Source organism: Lupinus angustifolius, chromosome LG13, assembly GCF_001865875.1.
Source record: "Lupinus angustifolius cultivar Tanjil chromosome LG13, LupAngTanjil_v1.0, whole genome shotgun sequence".
Lineage (NCBI taxonomy): Eukaryota > Viridiplantae > Streptophyta > Magnoliopsida > Fabales > Fabaceae > Lupinus > Lupinus angustifolius.
Window position 1 is genome coordinate 2497100 of NC_032021.1, and position 18018 is coordinate 2515117.

Consider the following 18018-nt stretch of genomic DNA (forward strand, 5'->3'; position numbering starts at 1 on the left):
TGTCTTTCCATATTTGTCATTAATTATAGCATTTAAGCCCTTCACATACGCGTCTAAGTCAATACTCAAGACTTGGAAGAAAAATACAAACAAAACTGCGGATAATTTAAACCTTCTTTGTTTATTTTATCCCTCAATTTTTTATAAAATGAGTATAATAAGCACTAAAGTGCCCAATGTTAGAAGCAGAATTAATATAGGAACTGCTGCATAGATCGTTCACTTTCTCTCTCTCAAACAAACTTCTCTATTCAATATTTTGCGTAGTTTCTCCTCTTCCCTAACACTTACATCATATCTTTCATCATTTAAATTACGAGTAGTAACTAGCTGTAAGTAAAATTAAGAATAGCAGATATGGCAGGAGGAATCGGAGGAAGAAACTTAGAGCAAACTCCTACTTGGGCCGTCGCAGTTGTTTGTTTTGTTTTGATTTCAATTTCTATAACCATCGAGCACACCATTCATCTCATAGGAAAGGTATATATACATATATCGTATATACTTGTGCTACCATTTAGTTAATATAATGTTAAATTCAAAGCAAATAAAAGCTTTCATATTTGTACTAGGTTGAACATAAAGTGTGATCACCTAGGTTGTCTTAAAAAAACTTCATCTTTATCATATATGTGTAAGTTAACCATGATTTTGTGCATATATGGTGGCAGTGGTTGACGAAGAAGAACAAAAGATCTCTGTACGAGTCACTTGAAAAGATAAAATCAGGTTTGTGTTTCTAGTCTTCCATGCAGATGAGAAAGAAAGCTTCATAATCATGCATGCGAAAACTTAAGGTAAAATTAATGTGACTTAATTATTGGGTTGTTGCGTGCAGAGCTTATGTTGTTAGGTTTCATATCGTTGCTCCTAACAATAGGACAAAGTCTAATATCAAAGATATGTATATCAGAAAAAGTTGCGCGTACATGGCATCCATGTAGCGATAAAGAGGACCACACGAGTTCATCAAAAAACGAAACTAATCAACGGAGATTAATAGCGACGACGTTGTTCTTTGGTTTGGAGAGTGAAAATCCACGACGAGTTTTAGCGGGAGGAGGAAGCGATAAATGTGGAAAGGTGAGTATGATATAATCTTATTGCCTTCATCTTCCATATTCTGCACATGTAATAAACAATGGTGGATACATTGTTGTAAAGATTTATATATAAATACTATATAATCCTCATTTATTTGAATTACTTTAATTAAAAAATTAATAATCATTAAATATCAATGATAAATAATTGAGTGACAATAAATAAAACTTATACACACATCTTTTCCTCAATAAACAATTAACCTCATTAAATGAACAACACACTCATGAAATTGAGTGTGTTTCAAATAAAATCTTCGGTCCAATAATGCATTGTGTTCAAGAATGTGTGTATAAGTGTGCGTGTATTGCTCTTTTCTCATATAAATTTAACATATTCCCTTCACAATTTTTCTACTCTCTATCATAGCTATCACACCATTTTCCATTTGGTTTATTAATTTCGAGTGCCTCATAATATGAGTTTTTACACTATTATATAAACATTATTTAATTATTGTTCATTTTTTAAATAAAAGTAATAGTAATACATATAAATTATTTATGATATATTTAGTGTAAAAAACTAAGATCAACATTACATAAATGTTAAAATATTATTATTATGAGAATAATAATAAAAAGCAGTAATATATTTTTTATAGAAACAAATTTTAGTATATTAATATATGTAGTAAGTAAGACTTGAACCATCAACCTCGTTATCATTTCATTCCTTAAATATTTCATTCTAATCACCTGACTCCGTTAGCTTTTAACTCTCATAATAAATAGTAATATATGCAAATGGATAAAAGGGAAGTTTTTTTCCATTTAAATCATAGATATCATCTATCAACATGAAGTAATTTTGCTCATCCGGATGGAACCACTATAAGGGATTTTTTGTTACAGAATATGTTTTGGCTTCTATATATAGAGAGAGAAATTTAGCCACAGAAAATGACAAATAAAAATATGCATTTTTACATTTTTTAAAACATTTTTAGCCAAACTATTGCGGTATTTTTTAGTGAATACATATTATATTTATGAAAAAGAGAATGACTTATTTGGTAGAATGTACGTCACGTGCTGTAAAAATGTAATAAATAAATAATTTTCTGACCACTTGCACAATTTTGTGATAGAACAGCCAAAACTCATCTGTAAAATGTAATGTTGACATATTCAAATTATAGATACTTAATTATGAGTTGACTAATAACAAAGAAAGATATATATTTCTAGATAAGTATTAGATTTACGATATTCATAATTTTAGTGATACGTACTCTTACTGCAGTCTTCTCTGTACGTAAGTAATGACAAAATGCGATGGACTCAAAACATAAAAAAAAAGTTTTAGAAATTATGTATTACTATTACTGCCAAGGTCGAGTATACTGTAGGATTAGAAAATTCGAATATTAAAACAATGGTCTGTATTAATCTGCATCTTACAAATAGTTATTTATTCTTTGTTTACATTAGCAGCTGAAACTTTATTTTGTCTATAACTAGGAGTGGCCCGAGTTGGACTATACAATACAGCATTAATGACTTGAACTCTCGCCCAAGTCTTTATCTATACAAAATAATGAGTTGAAAATTTTAAGCTTTTGTTACGAACAAATTGAACAAAATTAATTTGAGTTGAAAAGTTGGTGTTTCTACAAGTTGCCAAAAAAGTCGCGAAGAAAAGGGACTTGATGTGAACGATGGAACTAATAAAACTCAACTCTATGCACTTTTCTCCAATAAGTGTTTGAATTCAGTACAATGTTATGATTAAGATTGCAAACTTTAGTTTGTTTTAATGTAAATGATTCTCGGTACATTTGAATTGATGTAAATGATTTAATGTTAATTAATTAATTGAGTATAGTTTGTTTTAATGTAAACGACCAGAAAGTTAATTAATTAAGTATGGTTAAATGAAATGTGTTTATTTCATGATATAGAAATTAAATGTGCAGGGTAAAGTCCCGTTTGTGTCAACGGATGGTATTCATCAACTCCATAGATTTATCTTCGTGCTGGCTGGTTTTCACGTCCTTTACTGCATTCTCACTTTGACTCTTGGAAGAGCAAAGGTAAATGACACAGATTCCAATTTTCTTGTTCCAATTTTCTTATGTTTATAGGGAGTCATAAGATAATGTAATGGTGAAGATGAATAATTTAAAAAATATGATGCAGGAGGTTGTGGGATCGAGCCTCACCCACAATAAAATATTAACAATTACCGATCAATTTTTTTTTTTATGTTTCAGTTTCTCTATAAATATTTTATGGAATTACTTACTTGATTGAATTACATCTTAATAGATGAGGAGGTGGAAGCAATGGGAAGAGGAAACTAAGACACTTGAGTACCAATTTTCACATGGTTAGTCGTTTATATGTGTGTGAATAAATATAAGGTATACAAGTACTATATTTATATTCACATAAATCAAATTATGTATCCACTGCGAGCTTTTGTATATATCACAGATCCTGAGAGATTCAGATTTGCAAGGGACACATCGTTTGGGAGAAGACACTTGAGTTTCTGGACCAAAAATCCTCTTCTCATTTGGATTGTAAGTCACTCCTTGTTATTATTACTGAGGTGTAAGTTATTTCTTATTTTCTATTCGATACTGATTTTTTTTTTGTTTTACTTGGTCCTATTTGACAAAATTTTTACAGCTCCTACAATTTGTAATCAAAATTTACAATTTTTGTGATACTGGAGATAGAAAAGAAAATATTCAAATAAAATCATCATATTTTTTAAATTGTAACATTAAAAATTATTTTTAAATAATAAGATAAATTATAATATCAATTCAAGAACAGAAAACAACTCAAAGACTTATTAAAAAAACTTATAGATCAACTTAAAAACATAATTTATTTTAGAAGAGAAGTTTTGCCTAACATTATACATGAGTATTTCCAAACATTGATGCATATGTATTAAAGACATTCTCAATTGTCAAAATGACTCTGGAATTTTGTTAATGGGCTCACCAGAATTATAAAACGACGCTAAAATTGTTTAGAACTCATAATTTAATTTTTTTTAGTCAGCAATATATTAATATAGAGATAAAGAAAATTAGGAAAACATGTTAAAATGGTAAGAGACATGAAAAAGATTTCTTGATGAATCAAGAAAGATGAGAATATTATTTATTGAATATTGAATAGATTGAAAACATAATTACATTGAATCCTTTATATAAAGGATAGAAAAACTAATTATCCTAACTAAACTAACTAACCAATTAACAAATGCTCAACTATTTTAACATTCCCCCGCAAGCTGGAATGTATTAAGCATTCCAAGCTTGAAATAATTGTGTTGAACACAATGATATACTCTAATACCTCCTCTTGATGGTGAGCGAATCTTCGTCTCCCAGTCTTGAAATCTAAACGTGAAGCAATATTGATGCTTAACCACTATAGGGCAGAAGCAACTTCATCCAAAGCTTAACCATCTATTTCGACAGAAGCTTAACCAACCAAACCAACCATAATGGATGAAAGAGAGAAAAATGGATCTGAATCTCGATCCTAATATACTGCTTCAATGATGTAAAATACACACTATAGTATTATGTGTTTAATGAGAGAGGTGTAAAGAAAATAGAGTAGTAAAGAAAAAAAAACATAATATGGGGCAAATGATAAAGAATATGAAAAGAACGTATGTGCACCAAAGCCAAGACTTTTCTGACAAATCAAAACCATTAGTCGGGTTAAAGGACTCAATGAACATCGGGTGCACGAAGCAAATGCCAAGATTTTCACTTTTGGATCATATATGCATGGCCCTGGACCAGATATAGACACTTTGTGTATAGGACCTAAACATGATTCCAGAGATGAAGACTTCTTTATTAAGTTGCAATGGATGTTATTCGAGTGCTAGAAGTAATAAAAGAGTTGCACTTTATTTCTTGATGAAGTTCTTGAATGAGTCTTGATAGTCCTCTTACTTATTAACTCTTGATGATATAAACTTGATTGAGCATTCTTCAATATATGATGAGAATTTAACCTCCAATAGATCAAGGAAGAAGAAAACACAAAGGAAGAAAGAATCAAAGAGTTCTTTGTTTGAGGGTTCTGAATATGATAGATGAATTTCCCTTGATCAAACTCCAACTTCTTCTGACTTTGATGATTGATGCATGATGATGATTCTTTCTTGAATCTTGGAACGATAAAAGCATAAGCGGAAGTGATCACAACAATAATTATTGCTTTGATACCATGGTAAAATGGTAAGAGACATGAAAAAGATTTCTTGATGAATCAAGAAAGATGAGAATATTATTTATTGAATATTGAATAGATTGAAAACATAATTACATTCAATCCTTTATATAAATGATAGAAAAACTAACTATCCTAACTAAACTAACTAACCAACTAACAAATGCTCAACTATTTTAACAAAACAAGTGATACTTTTATCCACTAAATATTTAAAATTAACAAAAAAAAAGACATTTTGAAGAATTTATCATCCATTCAACTAGAGAATAAGAAAAGAAAGAGAAACAATCATTGATGAGACTTCAAGAATGTAGTAAAATAAATTTCATCATTTCATCTAGTTGAAACAGTTGGTTCTCAAAAATACCTTTATTCTTAATATGGGATTATGTATTTAGGTATGAACCTGTTGTTGCTTATGTCATAGGTCACATTAATCTCTTAAATTTGTGTAATTATTCTTCATTTCTCATGTCTTAATATTAGTTGTAGTAACTTCAACTTTACACATGTAATACAATGTTACTTTACCGAACTTGTTTCTTTATCTTTCCCTGATTGCAGGTTTGTTTCTTCAGGCAATTTGTGCGGTCAGTGCCTAAAGTGGATTACTTGACCTTGAGACATGGATTTATCACGGTAAATAATGTCTTCCTTTCTTACTAATTTCACTTGCTCTTTTCATTAGTAAATAAACATTAAATGGTATTTGGAATTCTTTAATATTTGTTTCAACTACAAACTCATTATGCTATAGAGATTATCAGTGTTGTGAAATCCGGGTCGGATGTTAAACCGGCAGATGTTTCTATTAGGTTTAACCGGTTTAAACGGTTAAACCGTCCGGGTGATTTCGTACCTAATTAATAATTATATATAATTATATTGAAATAATACCTCCTTATTTTTTTTAGACCGTAGTAAAACAAAATATTAGAATATTATCCCATTTTTTTATTTTTAAGTGAGTCGTCTGGTTTACTTCCCAGGTTAATCCGGTTTAACTGGGATTAACATGGTAGGACCGGATTTTTTCCAGTTCAAAGTGGTCCAACTCTCATTCAGTTAAGATGGCAAACCAGAGCCGTTTTCAAATCCGGTCAGCAGTCAAACCGGTCGGACTGTTCGGTCCGGTTCTAACACCACTAGATTACATGCAAGGAAGTGAATGAATGACTTGGACATATTGATTGATTTCAGGCACATTTGGCTCCACAAAGTCAACAGAAGTTCGATTTTCGTAAATATATAAAAAGATCGTTGGAAGAGGATTTCAAAGTTGTAGTAGGAATTAGGTTTGGTGCATTATATCCATTTCATTTTAATTATTTTCTCCAGAGACATAATTTGACGTTTAATTCTTTTTATAATGTATTTGCTTTGTTTCTAATTTCCCAGTCCTCTATTCTGGTTCTTCGCAGTCATGTTTCTCCTCTTCAACACTCATGGTAAGCAAATATTCATCTCATTCTAATTTGTTGCTGATTTATTTATTTTTACATATAAACGTGGAATATAATTCATTAAAATATGAAACTAGTCAAACTTCCATTTCCTGTACCTTCTAAGAATTGTTCTTCAAAAAAAGATCTTGTACCGTTAAATTAATAATGGGACCTAGTAATATCTCCAATCCTTTGAGAAATAACTTTTTTTCAAATTAGGAAAGAACTTTTCCAAGCAATGGGACCAGCTTGTTCTATCCACCACCGTTAGTTTACTGCTGCCGAATTATTTGACCCATCATATATTATCTGTATAAATAAATACTCACATCTATGTGTATTTTATTATTTTGCATGGACAGGCTGGTACAGTTATTTATGGCTTCCATTTATCCCTTTGATTGTAAGTACATGCAACACCTATATTATTTTGGGTACAAATATATTAATATATAGTGTTGGATAATGATATTCATGTTAATATAATTTACTTAATTATAATGTCCACACAAAATGCAGATAATCTTATTAGTTGGAACCAAGCTTCAAGTGATCATAACGAAGATGGCTCTTAGTATTCAACAAAGAGGAGAGGTCCTGAAGGGTATGCCATTGGTGCAACTTGGGGATCACCTCTTTTGGTTTAACCGACCTAGTCTTATTCTTCACCTCATCAATTTTGTTCTCTTTCAGGTACATCATAGGCTACTTTTCCTAAACAACTGTAACAACTAAATAATATCTAAGGTAGAGATGATAATGACTTTTGCAGAAAAATTACTATATAATAAGTATTAATAAGTCATGTTTCCTTCTTTTATTGTTTGACCAAAGATTTTATTGCAAGGAGTACATAAGTACTCCAAAATCCATATCATTAACTGAATGTAAATATTTTTTACTCTTTAATTAATTATATATGAATATATTTATGCATTATCAATTTAAAAATTATATACAATCAATCATTCACCATTCATTAGTAATATTTTTAGAAAGATAATAATAATTAAAAATGAATAATAAATATTGTACTAACAATATATAAAACTATAGGTTCAGTGCATATATTTTTGTGTATTATATATGGTTGTACTTACAACTTATCATTATTATATATTAAGTATAATTACTTTAATCACATTTTTTGTTTGTCATTATTTAATTTCATCTTTAAAAACAATTGGTTATGATCAAGTCAATCATATCCATACCATTAATTGTGAATATATTTATTTAATCTCAAATCACTAATTTATTATATATGGTTGGGTCATTAGTTCATTACTATATATAATAATTTATCACTATAAACATCCAAGTTGTTTTTATTTCTCTGGATTAGTGATCAAAGTCTTGCTTCTTATCTTGAACAGAATGCATTCCAGCTTGCGTTCTTTGCATGGACTTCGGTAAGACGTCCAAAATGAATTTTTTTTTCTTTCTAATTGAAATTAATTTAATATAAACTAGAAAAATAGGATTTGCATTTATTGTCTCAGTAAATACGGCTACTGCATTTTTAATGTGTTCTCTCTAAGTGCATGAATCTATGTACTCTATTGTTTTATACTTGGGTAGACAATCTTTTGTCCGTTTTATAATACTTTTGCTTATAAAAAAGTCTATTGTTTTATACTTGATTATTTTGTTTAGATGAAGCTTATTTTGATATCTATTTTTTCCCACTATAGTTTGAATTTGGGATTAAATCCTGCTACCATTCGCATACAGAGGATGTGGTGATTAGAATCTCAATGGGGTGAGTATTTTCCATTCTTTCTTCACCCTTACATAGCAAAAAATTAACATATATGATTTGGTCAGGGTCCTCATTCAAATTCTATGCAGCTACGTTACACTTCCTCTCTATGCTCTTGTCACACAGGTATCAATTTTTTATATTTATTGGTATTAGGTGATGACACACGTGATTTAGTTCAAGTCATACAACTTTTATTATTATTTTTATTTTCTGAAATTTAATCTATCACGTAATTATAAGGTTTTGGCTAGAACCGAATTACACTAGACTAAATCAAAAAATCAACAATTTAAAAGTTGCTTAATTTAGACATGCATTTTTCTTTTAATTTTTTTTGAAATTCAACTCCATGTTAATTCACAAACAAACACATACTTTTTTTTAAATGTTTAAAGTTTAACTTAGTAAAAAACTTCAATTTCTTTAAGAGAAAAAATGTACAATGTTAAATGTCATGATCCAACCATTTACTCGACTTTTTAAAATGAGTTTTTCTAGAAACCTATTTGAAAGTTATGTAAATCTTTCTTGAAGTATGTTAATTTTACACTTTGTGCTCACCATCTTAACTTTTAGATATTTATTTAGTAGTCATTTTCTTTGGAAAACTAAATTAAAGAAACATCCATGTTGGTCATTCTTGATAACATGCATGTTGACCTACTTGAATTGAATTTGTTTATTATTTTGTGTTTTTTTATAAATTATATTGTGTTTCCTAACATAGTGCTTTGCAAACACATTTTAAGAATTAACTAATGAATCCAAGATGAAATAAATAAACTGATTATGATATTTGAAAACAGATGGGTTCAAGCATGAAGGCATCTATATTCAACGAAAGGATAGCCATGGCCCTACGAAATTGGCACCATAGAGCAAAGAAACACAAAAAACAGAACCGAAATGGTTCATTATCAATGACCCCAATATCAAGTAGGGCTACAACCCCAACTCATTCTATGTCCCCTACCCATCTTTTAAGCCACTATCGTTCCCAAATAGATAGCTCTTATTATGCCTCTCCAAGAAGATCCATTGAAATAGAAGATTCTCCTTCTACTTCCTACTCTTACCACCACAAGAATAAAAAGGCTAAGGTTGATTATTTTTTTGATCCAACTCCTTCTACTACTACTACTACTTCAACTAATCACCATGAAATTGAAATGGACCAACATATTAATGAAGTAAACCCCACTACCACACAACATGAGATTGTTATTGCACATCATAGCAAGGAGTTTTCATTCGATAAAGGAACTACACAATCAAGTGCACAAAATACTAGCAAACTAGGTAGATGATGTTAATTAATACTGCCCTAGATCATAATTTTTTATTTATGTGTTTCGTTTGTGTAAAATTATTCTTGATTATGTTTATAAAGCAATAGCATTCGTTTTTTTCTTGGTCATATACTACGGATTTTGGTTGAGACGAAGTGTATGCATGCCCATGCTTATTATTTAAGTAGTGATAATATGGATTTTTTGCGAGCCACTAAACTCAAGTAGATCCCAATAATATTTTTCCACTATACACGAATTCTGACATGAAGGTTGTGCTTAGTTGATCTAAACCTTTTTAATTAACATACGTTGGTGTGATGATATAGATTTAAGATCAATGTGAATTTTATATGCCCCAAAATATTAATCATTTGTTTTTCATAATATATATACTTATAATTATTAAGGATATAACTCATGAATTAGAGATGTCCCCAGAATCACACTTCTCTTGATTTGACCCTACACCTTTTCTGAAGTAAGAATCTTCTTCATTAATGGAGAGGTAAGTATCACAAAATAATATACAAAAAAATGTAATAACACATTTATTCTTCTATTTATCATAAAATTATAAAAGAGAAACAAATACTTGTATTTCCATCATTCGGGGGTCCTTGTTACATCTTCAAGTGAGCTTAGGGAGTAATCAAACTTGAGGGTCTATAAATCTAAAGGCCCATATGCCATTTATTAGTGTAAATTTGGGCCACAAATGGGCGTTGTAGACCACTATTGAAAATGTCTTTCTTTCTCACGTAGAAATTAATAGTTATATCATTGAATATAACACGTGTCATAATTTTAATAGATAAATGAGAAAAATCTAATCCATTCATCGGTCATGCTTTACAAACTGTTGGATGAAGGTTAAGAACGTAAAACTTCCCATATGCTATACTTCAAAATTGCAAACTCTTTCAATATATATTTCCCATGATAAGTAGGGAACTATAATTTGCATATTAAAAAAAGTATGGAATTGAAATTTTTTAGATCTTTATTGAATTGAGGTGCACAATGTTATTCTTTTAATAAATAACAATCGCATTCGTGTCCCTTGAGTGGTAGATACGAACACTAAGGCCAAAAGTAGTTCAATACAATATATATTGCTATTTCTTCAAAGCAATCTTGTGACTAAATACTATAGGTGTCTAGCACCATTATTGGTGACTCTTAAATCAATCACACATGCATATCTCTATCATTTAAAGTACTTTAACTGCGTAAATACATATATTAAGAATTTGATTATTGAAGATATGTTGGACTTAGATGGCCCTTGCTTACGCTAATTGCAATTCATTAATGAAGAGTTGATTATTTTAAGGGCTTTGTTAGAGGTATGATTATATTAAGCGCTCGTCCATTTTGAAGGGCAGTTCTTATGTCACGTCATGTGCATGGGCTTAGTTATAGCAACTAGGCAACTAGCTTATAATATGATAGAAGAATAATGTTTCACATCATACTAAAATATAAGTTATCTTTTTCTGTCAATAAAATGATGATATATGTTATATTTTTTCTAATTTTTGAAAATATTTTTATAGAACACGTGTCATAATTTTACTAATCGAATAATATAATTTATTTTATCGTAAGGGGAGATAATTTATTCACGCATCACAATTATTTTTCTTTAGTAATTATTTTCTTCATATCTCCTAGATATTCATTGATTGAGAATTAAACACATTCACATAATTAATTAATTTAATAAAATATGAGTATCAAGAATCATGGATTAAAACCAACCATATGAAAGCACGTTTCGCTACTCTTTTTTTTATAAATCCGCTATGTTTTTTTTATTAAAAGTTACTTACTACTTTCCACTTCTTCAATCTCTTTTCATATTTAAGATTAAACACATAGTAAAATTATTAAATGATGTAAATATTGATATAATTTGACTATAGTGAACTTACTTAAATCCATATTCGAAATTACTTTGAACAAAAATAAAATATAAATGTGTATTGGATTTTTTAATAAACTTATTTTTATTTTTGTTACCATATTGGAAAAATGAGGGAAAGATAAATGGAATGAAGGGAGTAATGTGAAAAGATATGGTAGAATAAATTTCTGTCAAATCAAACCTACGTGGAAGAAAAGTTATGTTAAATTGTTAATTCTTTATTAAATAGATGATGACCATGTAAGCATCCATTTAACCTGTTTTTAATAGCAGGGCGTCTACTTGTTAATTTTTTTCTTTTGGTTTGAGACCATTAATTAATAGCAAGAAGTTGAATTGGAAATGGTAACATGTCTCATTAGGATCCACTCAGATATAACTTATTTTTTCATACATAAGATTTAATCCTCAAATCTTAATTATATTTAAGACAATCAAACTGAATAGGAATTCTTTCTTGTAGAGGTAAGTGTTTTAAATTCATTTTAGTTTCAATGATAAATTTGTCATTACATGTTGGATTTTTTATTATTAAAGAACTTACCTATTGTTGTGATATTTTCATTCATTGGCTATAACATTCCTCTATGGGTTAAGTGAAAGATACATATAAGTGGACTTAATACACATCTTAACCCAAAACCTTAAGACATTAGGTCTATCGGTCCATCCACTTATATGTTTTTTAACTACTCCATTTTTGCTCAATGTGCGACTTCTTTATTCACACTTGGAATACCCAACATCTTCCCCCTCAAGTGTGAGTTCTCTTTCGAGTATTGGATACACTAGAGCTCAACTCTCTATCTACTTGCACTGCCGCTGACTTATCCTTTCATCAACGCACTGCCTTGACCTCTCGTCAGGAAGATTTTCGACACAAGGATCCCTCATGGATCTACCGACCACTTGTCGCTTCAATACTCCGTTAAGCCGTCGAACCATCGGCTCTGATACCACTTGTTGGGAACAATAGAACAATCAAATAGTAAAGAGTTCAGAGACAATAGAATAATACAAGAGATTTGGTAACGAGGTTCGGTCAATTGTGTCTATATCCTTATGAGCGTTGAGCGGCTACCACTATATATTATTAGAGACCCCAACCCATTTATATCAGTTCGAGCTCATAACTTACATTGTTGTTATCTAGAGATCTGAGTCATTCCACAATACCTATCATATACTGAAAATGATCATTTTTCAATCACACTACTTATGCTCCCCAGTCTAATAAAATATTGGCATCTATTCTTATTATAATTTAAAGGACACAATTAAATATTTTTAATTTTTTTGCCACAATATATTTTTTTATGTCTCATTTATTTATTTTTTATTAATGTGAAGCGATAGTTTTATGAACTTTTAATGAAACATAGGAGGATAGAATTATAATGTTATAATATCCTTTTGAAAAATAAAGAAAATAGTTACATTTATTGAAATCCCTTTAAAATGGCTAACAATTTTGAAATGGGTAAATAACTTTGTGGCTTGAATGTAAATTTGCGAAAAGGCAAAGCAAAGTTGAGATTTGAGGAGAATTTTATTTTTGATGCTCTCAGAATAGAAATAATTTAGCTCACATGCAATAGTAAATATATAGAACTGGTTGTTGAGAACGTCCGATATTTGCGGGGTATTTGCAATTGTCACGTTTGAATAACCAACCAGTCAAGCAAATAGATGAGAAGGGAGACAAACTCACAAAAGTATACATAGAAATCACATGTTTCGAATAATATCTAATTCACTATTTTGAATTAATCTAAATATTACTTTTTTAATTTTTAAGTGTTTTTTATTTGTATGATAATGTATGATTGATCCGAGACATGAAATTAGATCAGAGACAAGAATGGTGATTGTCTGTCCTCAATAATATCTTATTCTCTGTCTCAAACTAATTATATATTAACATGTAGATAAAATAAAAAATTTAAAAGCAAAATGTAATAAAATAGAACATTTTAATTTTTTTATAAGCAAATTTGTATTAAAGAAGCAGAAGGGGTGCTAACCTGATACAAGAAAGAAGAGCAAAGAAGAACTAATTAGATAACAAAGAAATACAAGCTATTGGATCATTACATCAATTAGCAAAAACAAGAGAGGTTGGAGTAACTTTTGATTGAAACCATAAACAAGATCTGACTTGAATCAAGTCCATTAAATATGCATAAAACTCACTGGTTTATTTGAGAATATTGCACCATTTCTCATGATCCACATAGACCATACCACAGAAAACCAAATCATCCTCCAGAACTCGACACCTTTAGAACTAAGTCTAAGAGCATCATGCAAAGTCAAGGCTTCAACAACTGATGTAGGGTTCGGCTTATTAACCTGCTGCCACAGATAAACTCCTTTACAAAGAGAAGAGGCAAACTCACAAGATAAAAAGAGATAGTCGATTGACTCATCACAAATATTGCAAAAAACACACTTCAAATCTTCACTATTGAGGATGACTTATCTTTTGAACAACTGTATTCTTGTAGGAATTCTATGTCTAAGAAGTTTCCAAACAAAACAACAAATTTTTGAAGGAACACAATTAATCCAAGACTTAAGAAGAGTGTTACCTATAGGAAGAGAAGTTGGCTGAACTTGAGAGAGATAAGTCGAATTTACCTTGTAGGTCCTAGATACATGAAGACCTCATTTCCACTTTCAACACTATCCTGCTTACAATAATGATGGCGAATCAAATCATACAAGTTACTTGTCAAGCTCTCTTCTCTATCAAACAATTTTTGACGTCACTTTATCTCCTAAATCCACTCCTCATCAATCCACATACCACACTCTGCCACTTTAGACCTCTTGTTTAAGGCTAAACCAAATCATCTAGGAAAAAACACTTTGAAACTTTGTTGACCCACCCAAATATCAGTCCAAAAGAGACTTTGAGAACCATCCCCTATTTCCTTCCAAGTGTTTTCGTCGAACCAACCACCATTGTTCCCATGCAGAGAACCAGTTTTACACAAGTCTTTCCACCAAGTAGAAGCCGAATTATTAGCATAAGCAAAGACCCCATCCCCATACTTGGAATTAATCATCGAAATCCAAAAAGCATCTTTCTCGATCATCCTTTGCCACCTCCATTTCCCAAGTAAAGCATTATTAAATCTCGTTAACTCTGTAACTCCTAAACCCCTAAAAGATTTGGGTTTACAAACCTCCAACTAGGACACCCAAGCAATACCTTTACCCCCTGTCTTGTTTCCCCAAAGGAAATCCCTTTGCAAGCTAGCAATTTTTTATATAACCTTCTTCAGAGCTTTGTATAAAGATAGAAGATATGTGGGAATACTAGAAAGAACATAGTTAAGAAGGACTAGCCTACCTCCAAAAGATAGGTGCTTACACTTCCAGGCTGCAAGTCTCTTTGAAACCATCTCCATAATACTCTGCCAAGTTGACATTCTTCTCGGTTTTGCCCCCACTGGGATCCCCAAATAGAGAAAAGGAATGGATCCAATTTTACAAGCTAAGAAAGTCGCAGCCGATGAGGTAAAGTCGTCTGGCACATCAATGATAAATAAGGAGCTTTTCTAAGCATTTTTTCTTAAATCAGATGCTAGTTCAAAACATCTCATAATACTCTTGATAGTCCACAAATTTGCAATGGAAGACTTGCACATTAAAATCGTGTCATCAGCAAACTAGAGAACATTCACCTCCACCCCTTGCCTACCAATTCTATAGCCATCAAACAACCGTGAAGCTTTAGCTTGCCTCACTAAACCTGCAAAACCTTCAGCTACTACAAGGAAGAGGAAAGGGGCCATGGAACATTTTGGTTAGCTTAAGACATAGAGTGAGATACAGTTTAGAACATATGATCTCCATCCGAGAAACAGATGATCACTGTCCGTCGAGAAGGTGGGTGAGTCTTCCTTCTGTCAAATTCAATGGTTGACATATATTTTGTACATTGATTTCTTCTTATATATACAGGAATGACATGGCAGCAAGTGATTAGGGTTGAACAGGATTTGAATTAATATTGAATTGAGAAAGACTTATGTGAAAATGAAACAAATAACCAATAAGATCCTGACAACATATTAGTATTTTAATTCTAATTATATTTAATATTAAATGATAACATCAAAAACCATAAAATGCACTATCTCTAAATATAACATATTACATGTGTTTCCATACAAGTTTTTCTCCCTTGAATTACTTAAATTGAATTTAACCGACATGGAATGGCATTGGAATATGGCGGGTCTATTAAAGATATTGGTAAGAGAATTTTATAACTAAAGATTTAAGTAGTGCATACTAATAAGATGGTATTATAAAGAAAGAGAAGGAACCATTATGTTGGTAAGGATTTCTATCATTAATTAGTATGTAGTTTTTTGGTTTGATTCCCAAATTTATGTATATGTATAAAAAACTAGTTTGGTAATCTTTCACTTATTACAAAAATAGGTTATTTTAAATTATAAAAAATAATATAGAGAAAGATACAAATTTGGAGTTGAGACCATGGGTAAGAATTTACAAAATTAATTTATTAGTGCAAAGTAAAAATTAAAATATTTTTCTAAATTCTAATGATTCAATAAATTAAGATTTTATGTAAAAATCAAAAAAGTTTTAAGTTTGTTATATTGTTTCAATAAGTTGTTTTAATGGTGTCTATTAATAGTATAATTTTATTATATTATCAATATATTATTTATTATTTGTGTTATTAACTTAATTAAGAATAAATTGTTATTAACTTATAAATAGTGAATAATATATTAATAACAATATAAAAAATTTAGCAGTGTATGCAATATATTTTTAAATACTTCAACATTTATTATAGTATATTGATAAATATTAAATAATATGGTAAGAATTTAGAGAAATTTATTTAATTAACCTTGCACAGAGGAATTTCTAGAGAAATGTGAAGTGTACAAGATAGTAGTGGGATGAGGGACAAGGATCACCTATCCCATAATTTTTTCGTTCTCATTTTTCGAACCAATCAAACTTCATAAAATAATATTAAAATATTGATTTTTGTTTTTATAATTTTTGTTTTCAAATGAATAGAGTTTTTTATTGACTCAATATACGGAGTGAGATTAGAATGAAGACATATGATCTCGTAGTATTAATGAGGGAGAAGTGGTTGCTGGCTTGACACATCACTTTTATATTGTCTTTCTTATTTGTCCTATTTGTCATTTGTGGGTTCCCACTCCTATCTATTCACTCTTCACGGACGCCACTACCCATTCTTTCTCTCTCTATTTCCTCATCTTACTATCATTATACAATTATAGCATAATCATTTTCATGCCTCGCTGTAAAGCTCTTCTACATTCCCTTCATTATTTTGTCACTGGTTCTTTTTCTTTGTTGTAATATGAGTTCTTGGGAAAACAGGTTTACACTAAATAATACATATTTATCTAAGTATTTTTTTTATGGATTAAGTTTTTCATGTTATCTAAAAAATTTATGTTTTAAAAATTTATTATACATTATATTTTACTTCTTTTTTCACCTCTTATTTCTTCATGTTTTTAATTCAGTTTCTAATGTGTATTTAATAAATTATTTTAGTCAAATTATAGATGCTCACATAATTTATATATCTAACATTTTACTTGTTTGGATACCCTTAAATATAAAAAAAAATAATATAATGGAGGGAGTACTAGGTGAAAGTAAAACATAATTGAATTTGTGTGAAAACTTAATTAAGAAATCAAAAATATCTTGTGGATGGTTTAATTGTTAGGAATAGGTGTAAATCATATGAGTCTAATATCAAGAAAGAATGTGTGTAATGGATACCATATAAGTGGAAAAGTACATGAACACAATGTCTTGAGTACTATTCCTAACACGAGTTAAGATGTAGGAGTACAAAGGATTTTAGGAACACAATGTCTTTGAAAATCGTGTTATTCTAATAACATAAAATTTTATTTGGGAAATCTTGTTATTTAGTAGGAGTACAAAGGATATTAAAAAAACTTATGAAACCAACACAAGTTCTTGGGTATCTAACTGTTGTTTTCACTTAGCTTATATGCTCGTGCAAATGACTTTGTAGAATTACAATTATTTATACTAGTATGTACAGGCACTTCGTGCCTGTTGGTGAATATTGTGTGATATTATATATTTTATTTTTTTGAATTAAAATGTATTTGCTATGTTCAGTGTACTTTATATTATATTTTTTTGTGTTTATGATAATGTTTAATTTAAGGTGAGATATGTGATTAATTAA

At 30.0% G+C, this 18018-nt stretch overlaps 1 protein-coding gene across 1 annotated transcript; it reads left to right on the forward strand.

Annotated features, from left to right (window-relative positions):
* On the forward strand, positions 217–9973 carry LOC109363458 (MLO-like protein 6). The gene is made up of 15 exons (XM_019609723.1): positions 217–480; positions 672–729; positions 839–1083; positions 3023–3139; positions 3375–3435; positions 3543–3631; positions 5886–5960; positions 6522–6616; positions 6720–6769; positions 7129–7169; positions 7286–7459; positions 8143–8178; positions 8461–8528; positions 8594–8654; positions 9338–9973. Exons 1-15 carry the CDS (start codon positions 358–360, stop codon positions 9836–9838), a joined length of 1794 nt encoding a protein of 597 aa, XP_019465268.1. The 5' UTR covers positions 217–357; the 3' UTR covers positions 9839–9973.

Coding starts and splice junctions, on each gene's coding strand:
- LOC109363458 (XM_019609723.1), top strand. CDS start 358: ATGGCAGGAGGAATCGGAGGAAGAAACTTAGAGCAAACTCCTACTTGG. Junction 3,140..3,374: donor TGACTCTTGGAAGAGCAAAG/GTAAATGACACA, acceptor ACATCTTAATAG/ATGAGGAGGTGGAAGCAATG. Junction 7,170..7,285: donor TTCCATTTATCCCTTTGATT/GTAAGTACATGC, acceptor CACAAAATGCAG/ATAATCTTATTAGTTGGAAC.